The 14250-nt window shown below is 31.6% G+C and overlaps 1 protein-coding gene and 2 pseudogenes across 4 annotated transcripts; 1 reads left to right on the forward strand and 2 right to left on the reverse strand.

The window, feature by feature from the left end:
• Positions 1-382: 382 nt before the first annotated feature.
• On the reverse strand, positions 383-999 carry LOC111291275 (uncharacterized; annotated as a pseudogene).
• Positions 1000-1506: 507 nt separating this feature from the next.
• Positions 1507-4516, reverse strand: LOC111291274 (uncharacterized). Its single transcript, XM_022882918.2, has 2 exons — positions 4142-4516; positions 1507-2543 (listed from the first exon to the last, which is right to left on the reverse strand). The coding sequence occupies exon 2, from the start codon at positions 2369-2371 to the stop codon at positions 1862-1864; it is 510 nt and encodes a 169-aa protein (XP_022738653.2). The 5' UTR covers positions 2372-2543; positions 4142-4516; the 3' UTR covers positions 1507-1861.
• A 2376-nt stretch (positions 4517-6892) lies between these two features.
• Positions 6893-9255, forward strand: LOC111290906 (protein HAIKU1 pseudogene; annotated as a pseudogene). Of its 3 annotated transcripts, none has more exons than XR_016346103.1 (2): positions 6893-7085; positions 7290-9255. The product of XR_016346103.1 is annotated as a protein HAIKU1 pseudogene, transcript variant X1 (transcript). The 3 variants fall into 3 exon arrangements; XR_016346104.1 differs by having other exon boundaries at positions 7393-9255; XR_016346105.1 differs by having other exon boundaries at positions 6893-6983; positions 7393-9255.
• The last annotated feature ends 4995 nt before the right edge of the window (positions 9256-14250 follow it).

The following is a 14250-nucleotide window of genomic DNA, read 5'->3' on the forward strand; positions in this document are numbered from 1 at the left end:
CTTTTTTAAGTTTGTTTTTTTTATTTACAATATCCGAAATTATTCTTATTATATTTATGTTTTAAGTTATCTCAATTTAACATTCATGAAATTTTTTTTATCTTCAAATTTGAATTTTTAAAACATAAATAATTAACTAAATGAATATATGATGCACATCCAATTTAATAACAAACTTCAACCAATTAATTTGGGATCCCATAAGCAAAATGTACATAAAGAAATTAAAACAAAAGAAAAAGGAAAACAACTTAAGAAAATTAGTAAAATAAAAACAATAATTTATCAGTCTTGGTTGTTTGTTAATTGAGGGGATATATAGTTGATTCTTTGTTTATTGAAATTAATTTGAGATGCCATAAACAACATGAAGAAATCAAAAGAAACAAAAGAAGGATAACGAACTAATTAATTAACAATCAACAAAGAATGAAATGATGTGTTAATCAAGAAAAACCAAAAGAAAGGAATTAAAATTTGTAGAGCCATGCAGAGTCTCAACGTATTCTCATCTCTTTTCTCATCTTTTCATCCCTCTCTTCTCTCAAATTCTCAAAGCTCCAATCCCTCCTCATTCCACAGCTCCTGACCAGCCTAGGTTCACCGTCAGCTTCAAACGCCACAGCTCCATATGTTGTATCAATTGTGTTTAGCCGGCGATGATGACCCTTCTTTATCTTCTTTGAAGGAACCACTGACATTGGATCATGATCACTTCTGATTTGCTCATATATATTCCCTGACCAACTTCTATCAATCCCTATACCACAATTTCCTGCTATCTTTTTCTTTAACACAATGATCCCTATGATTGTTTGAATCTGTTCTTTGCAGGACCTGGCGAGTCAAGCAGTTAAGACTCATGGCTTTTATTTTATCCCCCTACGAATGAAAAGTTTCTTTGATCAAGAGAAGGAGACCCAAAAGGAATGGAGATTGAAAAGAGGTGTTCTACATTGAGGTTTTAATGTCTTAGAGGAGATGACGAAAAAAAAAAGAGATAACAGAGAAATTTACAGATAATTTTCAAGGTTGTTTATCAAGCAGGTTTGAGTATTAATTTAGAATCATTTTGTGGGATAGATGTTCCCGCAAAGACAGGTAAACCACTTGACTCTACCTTCATGACCAACAAACCCAAGTTGTCTAATCACTAATGGTCCTCTCAAGGCAAGCAAATTAAGTCAGACAACTTTGGCATTCAATGTTTGTCGACTCATTAGTATGAATGACCCGCTTCCTCTTCATGATTATCACCAAGTTTTCCTCAATCTAGGTTTGGAAATATGCTACTTCTACAACAGATTTAACAGCTAATCACTAGCCCCTGAAAAATATGTCATTGTTTCTGTTTATGATTTACGAATCACGAAGTCCTTTTGTTTTTTTGACTTATAATGCATTCCTTTTTTAGTTGAACGAATTCATTGGAATTTCCTTGCTCTAAGGCTGAACAGATGTATTAAAATGGAATTTCCAACAAGGACTTCAATTGCATGTCCAAGGTGCAGGTAAGGAAACTCTAGGCATATCCTTGTTTAATATCTTTCAAGTTAAGGCAAAGTCTTACACTTAATCAGCCCCGCAATGATCAATCACACAGGACGAGAAAGCAACGATCTAAATGTTAATGTCACATATATACTCTGTTCTGCATCTGAAATTGAAAAAGTTGTAAAGTTCACAAAACCTGGCAACAAAAGCTCTTCCTAGATGCCGCAACAAACGACTTAACACATCATAAATTCTTCTAGTCATTACAATTTCAGGATCTTCAACAATCACACGGACATTTGCTATCCAGCATTAATTTTGTACCTGTTATACATTCATTTCACAAAACAACTTGTTTGCAACTGACTTAACTCTTCATATTTCTTGCATCTGCTTTCCAGTCTCTCCGACCAAGCTTAAGTTTCCTAGTTTCACAGTTCCCCAGGTTCTGGGAATTCTCAGAATGGCATTCTCTTTCTAGGAATCCTTCTGCCCTTATCCCAGAGGGCAAGCATGGTGTTTGGCTTTCGGCAGTTTTGATAAGAGTAGACTGAACAGAAGCATTGAGTGTGTCTTCTTGACCCTTGCGAATGTGAGCACTTCTAGCATCTTTTTTCCAATCCCGTTTACAATAAACACGCATTGTCCCATTGTTAAGGATCCCATTTAATTGCAACTCCACTTTTGGTATAGTTGGTTGGCTTAGGACATGAGACTTCTGCAAATCTGCTTCAAGTCGCTTTCTGGCCCTATATCTACGCTGCCGTTCTCTGTTCTTTAGACGGCGAGTCATCATGTCATTATTACTTTTAGCATTTGTGTTAGTTACTAAACCACTTTGTTTTCCGCCTGGATTCATATTTAGCCCGTCTTCCATTTCAAACAACTAGTTGCGTCAGCATGAGTAAAACTGGTTGACGAAGGAAACTAAACCATCTGTATGCAACTTCTGTATGACAGAAGCATGTTGCACTTCTTACCATCGAGGATTTTCTGCTCCATGCAACATCAAGTCAGGTGCCAATTACCATTAGCCATCATACTGGAATCTGTATACAAAACAAAGCACATCATTTGAGGGATTATGCTAAACGTAAATGAGATTGTTTTGGATGTTACATATGTTAGAACTACATACATAACATAGGAAGATTAAGGATACAAGAAATTGCTAAATAATCTAGTAAGTTCAACTTCTATAGCATGGTCAGTCCATGATTAGCTTGTACAGAGCCAGAAACAGAGATCCCAGATAGTGAGACATATTGGACTTTGCCTTCTCCTGATCAACTTCAATCCAAAGTTTGAATGACAGAACAAAGGAAGGAAAAGAGACCATTGTGTTCCATGTATAGAAACTCCTGAGTCTCAACACTTATGACTGAGACATTTATCCACGAGAACACTGTCTCTGGAACATATTAATATATCTGCCTTCTCCTTAGTATCTGTCCAGCCCAATGTGCCACTGAATTCGCAAATTTTATATTTATATAAAGTGAACAGATAGCTGTAACCATATAAATATCTACCAACTATTTCCATGAAGTTGGAAAATGAATGCTATTTCTAAACCTCCCAGCATTAATGAGGAACTCTATCATCACTTCCAGTGTATATACATTATACAATAATTAACTGCAACTGTTTCCCTATCAGACTTGATTCTCATAAAAATTTACTCAACTTTTATCTAATGCTTTTACTTCTTTGTAGAAAACTTGAATACCTCCTGGAAATGAAATAATTTGTTTCAGCTACCAACATTTAGAACCCAATTTGTCTCATCTTCGTTTTTACATTTAAAAAACAATACCTTTTAGGATATTGTAACTGTTAACATGATTCATATAACTTTTTGCATGATCACCTGAGGTAACAAACCCTGAACTATTCTTTTATTAATTGGGAAAATGTAAACTTCCCTTAGGAGCAATAAAACAGAACATGTAGCTATAAGTTGCCGAATCAAAGGGATCATAACATACTCCTAGTATGGTAACTCATTTCTAAGTTTTACATAATCATTGAATTAGACGTTGCCATCAATGAAATGCAGAAACTATCCAAATTTGTTCTGGCAACTCTCTGAATAATAAACAACAACATCAATCCCATACAATCCATGAAATCTATAATACATTAATTAGATTCTTTTCAGCCCCATCTGCCTTCTAGAACTACCAAGCTTGACTCTTTTTTTCTTTTTCTACTTGAAAGATCCAAGCTTGAGTCTTGTTTCAATTACACTTGTTAATGGATAATATATAATATATCATGTAACACATTAATGACAACAATTTAAACTTTATCAAAAGCATTAATCGACGAATCAATGTTGTTTTGAACAAGAAAAAAATTAAAGTAAAATCACATCAAACAATCTATAGGCATAAAAAACAATAACCCCACCAATCAAAACAAGCATAAAGGCCAAACCCTTTATAAATTTCACATCAACAAACATCTTCAATGTTGTTCAAAGTGTCCCAGAATCTAAAAAGTACTAATTTCTGGGTCTTACAAGCAAAACCCTTAAAGCCAAACATTTCAATTTTCAACAGGAGAAAAGGAAACAAGCATTATTGTTACAACATGCAGAATTAAAAGATTGCCAAAAAAAAAAAGGAAAGCATTAGATATGTACCTTTTAGAATGCAGATTTTATTGTGAAATTGATTTGAGAGTATTGGAACAAGATGAGGAAGAGAAGAACTAAGAAAGCGGGAGGTTGTCCGAAGAAGAAAAACAAAGAAAGAGACAGAGAGAGGTGTTTTCTTGGAGCAATTTTAGGATGCCGATGTTAACGAGAATCACAGTCAAAACCTTGACAACCAAATCAACCAAATGGCTTTTCGCCTGTGCTTACATCGCTGCCCTCTTAACACTGACTAAAAATGTTGTAGGTCATGCCTTCGGCCGAAAATCAAGGGGTGATGGCGCAATTGGCTAGTGCATGGGCCTCATTCTCTTAGCTTCGCTGAGTTATTCGGAGGTCGAGAGTTTGAGCCTCTCTGACCCCAGTAATTCTTTCCCAGCCTCTTACTTAACATTTTCGTTGGGCCAAGCAATATCGAGAATAGGGATGATAACGGGTCAGACAGGCTTTTCCATTGCAAATTTGATTGGATTTTACTTGTATAATATTTAAATTTGATTTGATTTAATAATTTTTTTATTTTTTATATTTGAATTAAATTTGATTTGATATAATATAAAATTATATTTGATTCGATTTATAATTAATAAAATATTATTTTTAATATAAATATAAAATTAAATACATATAAAAATATATAATATATAAATAAAAATTAAATAAATAATTTATATATATATAATTAATATGAATTTATCTAAAATTTAATTCTAAATTTTTTTATTATTATTTACTCGATTTAGTTCGAAACTCGATTTTTAAAAAAAAAAATTCAACTTTATAAGATCATGACTGGCATTCCTAGCCAAGAATATGCTTGACATTTTTTTGTTGAATTTTACTTGCACGAAGTAAAAATATTGTTAACAAAATTATAGAATTTGCAATGCCCCGTCAAAGAAGTATATGACGTGTCACCTTTACAAAATTCATAACTCAATAAATTCTATATTTTTTTACATTTTAATTAGTCGATAATTTAATACTAATGATGAATATTGTGACATAGTGCTATATTTTTTTTACTATAACTTATAAAAGTTTTTTTTTTATTTGATTAATTAGTTCTACTTATCATATATTTAAAAGGTGATGATAGCAACTTTTCAAATGATCAAATACTATGGCTTGGACGTGGCCAAAACTTTTGATCGATTAGTTAGTTTTTCGACAAAAATATATCTAAAGTTGTACTTTTATAAAAAATCAAAATTTAAAAATACGAATAAATTTATAAATATTAAAATAAAAAATTTTAAATTTTCAAACATATGTTATATGATCATCAAACACTGATGAGATCACGTCTCTCTAAGCTTAATTTTCCTCACTGAAAAATTGGAGCAAAACGACTTTCAATACCTCTAAGAGAAGAAAACAAACATTTCGTTTTTAATTGAATCCTTACTTATAATAATCATTTTTTTTTTTGTAAATATATATATATATATTACAAAAAAAGAAATTAATTAATGGATAAAAGAAAAAAAGAAATTCAAATATGAAAACTTATTTTTTTCATATTTAAAATTATTAAAGATCGAATTTTGATAACTGAAATTAAAAATTTAATATTTTACTAATATTATTTATTAAAAATAAATAATTATAGTTAAGTCAAGCTTTAATTGTTTTTAAGTAGCTAAGAAGAAACTTGAAGCTATAAAATATTCATAAAACTATATAGAAATCTAAAGATAAAAAAAAAAAAAAGGAAATTAACATAAAATATATTAGTATTAGTATGAATTGAAAGTCTTTATTCTTTTTTCAATTGCTTAGTGTTAGCAAATACCAATATTGATTGGTAATTTACACATGTAATGGTGAGCTTTTTTACAACTGTAGCTTGTTAGTGTTGAAGACCAATTAGGATGCCTTAAGCGCGACCAACTGGCATAATTTTATTTATATTTCAAATAAGGGTTTAAATGAATTAAAATTTTTACGTTTGTGATTTATTTGTTTAATTAATAAAATTTAAAAGTTATTTGTAATTATTTATTAAATTTAATAAATAAAAATAAATTTATTTATGAATCATTTATTATATTTTGTATTCATTTATATCTTAAATATAAACAAATCAAATATAAATTTATTTTATTATATTAATAATACATTCATTTAATTAACAATCTCTTAAATATTATTTACAATTATAATAGAATATAAATCATTCATATTCACAATAATTGAATATTTTATTATTTTTTTATTTTAATTTCAAATTTTTAAGTGTTCATTAATATTTTAAAATGTTTAATCTCAACGATACGTGATTATTTTTAAATCCTTTAAAATTATGTGATTTGATATTATCATTTGCTTAACTTTTAATCTATCCATCCCCTTTGCAATGTTTCGAAATAAAGATAATAAAAATTAAAAGTTACTCCTATTAATTATTATATCATTAATACTGTAATTATGGACATTAAGTTATTATTTATTGAAGCAACCATATATATATATATATATGTAATGTTAAAATATTGAGGCGAATAAGGAGGGAGAAAAGTCAAAATAATGAGGTGGCAAAGAAATTTATGAAGTGGATGGGTGGACCCACACCACTGCAAACCGTAACGAATATGTAAAGATAGTAGAAATATCGCCGCGAATTCCGTTTACTTTGAACTTTGACTGTTCCTCTACTTGATTTATTTTACACGTCATTTCGTCGTCATAAATTCATGGACCCATATAACGAAGGAAAAAAGAAAAAGACAACGGAAAAAAATTGTCAAAAAATGAAGATCGAATCTATTCATTTCCACATTGACCTACTGCCCACGTTAGTCTCTAACACTGCCCTCGCTAATCGTAGGTTTGTTTTTACTTTCCTTTTCTTTCAGTTCCTTTGGTTTCATTTTTCTCATTCTAGGAGGAGGGAGAAGATCTTCAGGGGGACTTTAAGATTACAATCCTGGTATTTCTTTATTTTCATCATTATCTCTTTGGTTTTTACTTGCACTTTGTTTTGTTGTTGAATTTATGGAATTTTATGATCTGGGTTTTGATTTTTGGAGCTAATTATTTTAGAAATATTTGATCTTTATTGTACTTTGGGATTTGCTTTTTGAGTGGAAACTTTGGTGGGTTGATTTGAGGGTTTTTTACCTGTATGATGCAGGAAGCTAAGTTTAGGTTTTTGAGGCAACTTTGATAGACAAATTTGAAGAATTTAGATTTTTGGGTTTGAAGAAAAGGTTGCTCTTTTTCTTGTTGAATTTCAGGTTTAGGGTTTGGTTTGGTGGATATTGATTTGTTCTGTGCTGATAATACTGTGAAGAGTCGTGATTGTTCCAACTCGAAATCACAAAGTTTGAAGTTTTTTAATTGCTGCACTCTTTTGGGTATCTAGAGAAAGTCGACACTGGTTCATGGTCAGTTTTTTGCGGCGTATGTGAAGTTTAGGTTGCTGTTTTGAAAGGTTGCTAGCTGGTGCTTGAGCTTGGATTTTGAAGTTCTGGGATATTCTGTTGAAGCTTTTGAATGGTTTGACATTGTGGTTGTTTGGAAAATTTGGTTAAGTTTGTTGCAGTGCACTTTGCAGTTTAGTTTTTTGAAATGGATAATTCAAAGAATCGGCTTAATGATCATCTAGGGGTTAACAAGATCAGCAAGAATATAAAGAAGAGCCCGTTGCATCAACCTAATTTTGCTAATAATGCAGCTAGGCAGCAGCCTCAGCCTCAGGTTTACAATATAAGCAAGAATGATTTCAGGAACATTGTTCAGCAGCTCACTGGTTCCCCCTCACGCAATGACCCTTTGCCTAGACCCCCACAGAATCCTCCCAAACCCCAAGGTATGAGGTTGCAGAAAATTAGGCCTCCACCATTGACACCAATCAATCGGCCCCATATTCTTCCTCCAGCTCCAGTCCCTGCCCCTGCTTATGCACCAGCTCCGGTTCCTCATCCTGCTCCTTATAACAATAGCTTAGTTAGACCTGGTCAATATGGACAACCATCACCTAAAATGTTGCCGCCTATGATACCTGGAGATGCTGTTTTGGCAAACACAGCTGAATCTTCTATCTCAGCTTATATGCGATACCTTCAGGCTTCCCTTATAGATCCTAGTCCAGTTGGAAACCAAGTTCAACCTCACCTACACCCCCCAGTTCCAGGTCGACCTCACGCCCCACCACCATATTCTGGTTTACTTCCTAATCCACCAACTTCAGCTCTCCCGTCCCCAAGAGCAGTAAACGGTCCTGCACCACTGATGCCTAATCTCCATTCTCCACGAATGAATGGTCCTGTTCAACCAATGCCCAATCTTCCATCACCATGGATGAATGGGGCTGCCCTTTTACCCTCACCTACTTCTCAGTTCCTTTTGCCATCACCTACTGGTTATATGAATTTGTTGTCCCCCCACTCGCCTTACCCTTTGCTTTCTCCCGGGATTCAATTTCCTCCAATAACTCCCAATTTTGCTTTCTCACCCATGGGTCAGTCAGGGATTTTAGGTCCAGGGCCTCAACCTCCACCTTCCCCTGGTCTCGTGTTTCCATTATCACCTTCTGGTTTGTTTCCCTTCCCGAGTCCAAGATGGAGGGATCAATAATCCAATTTAGTACATTTTATTTCTCATCAGTTTCATTCTTGTTGAGGAATTGGGACCTTCATCATGCAGGATCATCTCCTTCTCGTGGAAGTTCAATTGTGAAAATATAATGTATACTGCTCGTGTAAGGGTCTTCCCAAAGGTTTTTATTTTTTCTTTTTGGTCTTTTGTCATGTCCATACCCATTTCACAAGTTTGCATTTAGACTTGGTAACAGCTGCAATGCTTTTCGTTTTCTTGGACAAGTTTTACTTGGGAAATAGTGGAGATCAGATAACTCAGTTGGATATCTGGACAGGAGCTGTAACTTGTGAGGAAGCAGGATCACAGGCATAAAACGTTTATAGGTAGACAATGGCAATCAAATTCTTATGTAGTTGTACTGCTGTGGATTAAATCCTAACTAGCTTTAGTTAAATTCTTGTTCAATTGAGTGGCATGTGGAAAAAAACTATTCAAGCATTCTTCATTATTTATTTTTCCATGTTATTCAAAATAAAGGGTCATGGTTTTAGAGTCAAGACTGTCAAATTTTACTCAAAATGTTGCATTTTTCATCATATTGGTGTTGCCTAGAAGAAACTGGTTGAAATGGTTAGTTTTGCATTGAAGACCTAATATATCTCAGATAAATTTGTTTCAAATCGAGTCTAGTTAACATGATTGGACCGATGATGGTATCGAAGAATTCCCACCTTATGGCTATGCTTGGATTGTAGCAAATCTGCTGAAAAAGGTATTATTGCCTGCAGACACTGAAATGCTTAACGCTTTGGTGAAAGCCTTTTACATACCCTAAAGTGAAAGTGGTTCAAGTTTCATCAAAAGCAGAAGTCTTACGTTTGAGTTCCATTTAAGTCAGGACAGACTGCAGAGGAGCAGGATTGGTTTCAGTTTGCCCAACTCGCCTTGGACTTTCATTAATGGAGGAGTGTTTCTCTACTAGGTTTGTTTAACAGTTTCCCCGTAAACAAAATGGGATTGGTTCGGTTTTTCCATAATCCCATAGCTTCAAAACTATGGCAGGGACATAGATTGCCAAAATCTTAAACTCGAACTGATGAAGGCCCAAATAACGGTAAAAACCCACTTTGGGGATTTTAATTTTGATTATTAAAATTAAAAATTTTATTAACAGATTACATTGATCGTTGATTTCTTGACTGTAACTATCACAGTACTATATATGTACAATAAAATGATAATTTGATTTTAAAAAATTGTAGCAGTTTTACAAAAAAAAAGAAAAAAAAAAAGAAAAACTTTTATCATCCGCTATAGGATATGATATGATTACTTCTCTTTAATACAAGCTGAAAAAATTATTGGTTATTTGAAACACGTACTGTAAATGGATCCATTATCTACAAATTTAATTAAGCTTCAAGTGGAACTATCGGGTCACTTTAAAAAAAAAAAACAAAGAAACAAAAAAATTTGAGTTGTACTTCCACTCACCAAAAAAAAGGCTGTCATCTTAATAGTTTAAAAGATTTATTTTCCCTTTTCATTAGTTTACATGTGTACTTTGTACTTGGAAAATATGACATACAATAATCAAATATGAATTTTACTCACTCTTTTGTTAATATTAAAAATGAATTATTAATTATTAATATACATTTTTTTTTTTTGAAATTATAGTTTTGAGTGGATTTAAGAGTGTAATATCTTTTTCAAATGAATTAAATAGATAGATATTGAGAAATTAAGGGTTGATTAAAATTTTAATAAAAAAATTAGAAAACAAGAAAAAACTGATAAATACAAAGTTATGTTAAATCTGAAAGCCAGTAAATGTCAACAATGATTTCATAAGCATGTCATTTGATTTGATGATAAAAGTTAACAACCTCTACCTATCTTTTATTTTTGGCATTTAGGTTAGAATGATTTTTTTTTTTTGTTAAAAACTAAGTTCCATTTTTTGAGTAAGGAATATATTATATATATGTTTAATGTTATCAAAGCAAATAGTCCAGTGAAACGAATGAATTTCATAAATAAAATAAATTAAGAAAAACATAAAGGCTAAGAAAAGCATAACATTCAAAAAATTTTTAAATTCGAATCAATTTGGACTATCATAGCTTGAGTGACGATCATAAAAATTTATTTAAATAATTAAGAAGATGGAGGTGCATAGTGTGTTAGAATATTTTGTGAGTTATCAGTAAATAAATAATTTAATTAATTAAAAAAAAATTTTATAAAAAAATTTTAAATTTAAATTTTATTTATAAAAATTATCTCAAATATATTATTTATAATTATTTATCTTAATTATTAAATATAATATATTTTATTTTAACTTAAAAAATTGATCAATTTATTTATCTTAAAATTTTTTTTTACAAAAAAAATATTTTGTGGGGGTGACCTGTAAGATATAAGTTAAATGTGCTGACGCCATCGTTTTCTTATTGGACTTTTAACTTTGAAGTTGTGGCCATCGCTTTTTTCGCGAAAGAGCCGATTATGAGCCAAAGAAAATGCTTCAAAAGCAGGCAAAGATTCTTTGACAATCCACCAAAACATTTATTTTCCATAATTTGCTTGCTTTCCAGCCCTCCCTAAAGCTGCTCTTCGTAGCTTCTACTATGCCTATCATTTCCTCTCTCTTTCTCTCCAGTAATAAGTACACTACTGCAACGCAAAATCTTCCTTTCTTTAATTGTGACAAGTTGGCCACTTGCGTCCTCACTAAATTGGCCTTTCGCCACCAAAAAGAGGCAAATCGCTTTCCATAGACTTTTTGTTTTCAAATTGGAGCAATGGGGATAGTGCTCCTTCACGTGGTTTAGATTTTAAAAAAAAAAAAAAAATCTCCACCAAATTTGTGATCATTATCTAAAGTTAGACGACGACCATCAATAAATATTCATGTGTTAGAGTTATTATAAGATCAATACTATCTCTCCAATGAAAATGGATTTGTATTGGATATTCAACAAAAGGTTTGACATACATCGATATACCATGATTTCAACTGTTCTGGCATCCAAATCCCTTTCCATTTGGGGCAATCACAATTCAAGTTCCAGGGTCCCCTCCCCCTCCCCACTAGTTAATTTTATCCAATCCGGCTAATTATATTGGGATAAAAACAATGGAATATAGTTTTTAAGGTTTATTTATGTGATTCCATTTTATTCTAGGCATGTACAGAAATCTTAGATGCTAGGGCTGTTTAGTTAAGATATAATATTGTTAATCTTTAGTTGACGTTTTAGGTTTAAGTTGTTAGAGTTCCTAATGTATTATAGATATGTACTAATGCTGCATTACTGAAGCCTTAGTTGTAGGTTTGTTGGAATCAAGATTGTTAATATTTTATTAGACAATGTTTTGATTTTTTTTTAAAAATATAGTATATATTGATATCAATAGTTTTGATATATTATTTTAAATTTTTTATTTAATATAAATATATTTAAAAATATATATGAATTTATGCATTATAATACTATTAATAATATACAAAATAAATATGTAATATCTTCAAAAATCAAATAAATAAGTTTAAATGTATAAAAATAATATCATAAAATTTTTTTGATATTTTTAAATATTTAATCTAATCATATGATATTTAAATAAGTATTTTTTTTTATGTAAATACTAAAACAAAAATAAAGAGATGAAAAAATTAATCTTAGTTTCACGATTGTTAAGCATTAGAAATAGAGTATACTTACTTTTTTAAAAGAGATTAAAATATTTATGAATTTTGATTTTAAAAAATAAAATATAAAAAACTAAGTTACAATAAAAAATAAAAAAATTAAGTTTAAAAAATTATTTTATCAATTAATTTTATTTTTATTAGGTTAAAATAATAAAAAATAAAAAATAAATTAAAACTTACAAAATATATTTTACATTTATATATCGACTAAAACAAATTAATCTATTAAAATTAGTTGAAACTAACAAAAACAATCAGTATTGCTCAATACTAAATTCAATATAAAAAATATCCTAAACTATATCATGTTTTGATATAGTTGAAGTTTATCGATCAGATACCAAAAAGAAATGAATCCAAATGAAACCTTATCAGTCATGTCTTTAAGGTGTAAGCTAACAACAGCATTAATTACCCTGTGTTTTACATTTTAAATCATTTTTGTGCAACTGTATGATAATGAAACCATATCTACCTTACGAAGAACTCTGCATTAATTGATCAAATAGTCAACATATGCAAGAAAAAATATTACTAATTATAAAAAGAAAGAAGGAAATTTCGAAGAACTTCCATCTTTAATTTAAACAAATGGGCGATTCCCAAACTTGTATTGACCTTAGTTTCAAAGTTTTCTTACATGCTCCTGAGATGCCAGACGAATCATTACATCATCAACTCAAAGCATCTTTCACGTTGGCGATGTCGTCTAATTGATAATGGCTTGCTACATAAATTGCAAGGCTTGTCTCCAACTCGAATTCCTCAAGTCCAGTAAAGCACTTGACTCTACCAAAAAAGGGAAGAAAGAAGGGAACCAAGCAGCAAACCATTAACCTCAGCAAGCTGTTCATATATGAACTAAAGAAGATACTATTGCATTAACAAACCTTTACTTTGCATAAGTCGTCACGTTCGAGATATAAAAGAATGGCTAGACCTTAGAAGAAAGGGAAAAGAAAATAGTAAACTGAAGGGAAACATAAGGCATTCATTGCTTCGTTCGTGTAAAAGAGTTGGTGAATTGTAGGTGCCGCCATGGGAAAGATATAACTCATTTCATACCTATATATTTCACGTAAATCCAAACTCCATTAGTTAATGATCAGAGTCAACCCTACCTCTCCCTTCCGTTCCCTCCCATCCGCTTCTGCTCTTGAATTTTTTATCAACTCTATCTCCATCAAGAAACCCACGTGGCCGAATCTCATCGTTTCATTTTATATTATTCACGAATACTCCACATTGTACGTAACATATTTTCTTACTGATGATTAATCCCATCCATTCTCTGTATCTGAAAACTCAGGAACATGACAGATCGGCTTAAATAGTTATGGCCCAAATATTATAATATACAAATATGTATGTATGATCTTGAGTTGCAATCCAATAATGTAAGAGCCGGCATAAACTAACTATGATGCCGGGAGAAACCCCGCCAGTAACAATGAGCCATCAAAATCATGGCATGATCGATAGTAGCATTTGGTATTAATGAACTGTGCAGGATTGTGATCGGATGGTTCATATGATCATTTGTAGAAAAAACGTAGGGTCAATGTGGGTACAAAGAAACCCTTGCAACATTATGGTGGGTGTCAAGAGTCAAAGACCTTTTGGCCCAACAAAATGACAACACCTTTTTTGACCTTTATAGCTTAAAATAGAATCTGGGGCTGAATGAACTTACCAGAAACGACCTCTTTTTTTTCTGAATTTTTTAGCCTCCCAAGAAATTCCACCATACTTTGCCTGACCCAACTCTTGTGCTACTCTCTCACCCTTTTATTTCTTTCCCTTTAAGATTCTTGATGTATAAAACGCA

The sequence above is a fragment of the Durio zibethinus genome, chromosome 11 (assembly GCF_047325235.1).
Source record: "Durio zibethinus cultivar Kanyao isolate XHJ-2024 chromosome 11, ASM4732523v1, whole genome shotgun sequence".
NCBI lineage: Eukaryota > Viridiplantae > Streptophyta > Magnoliopsida > Malvales > Malvaceae > Durio > Durio zibethinus.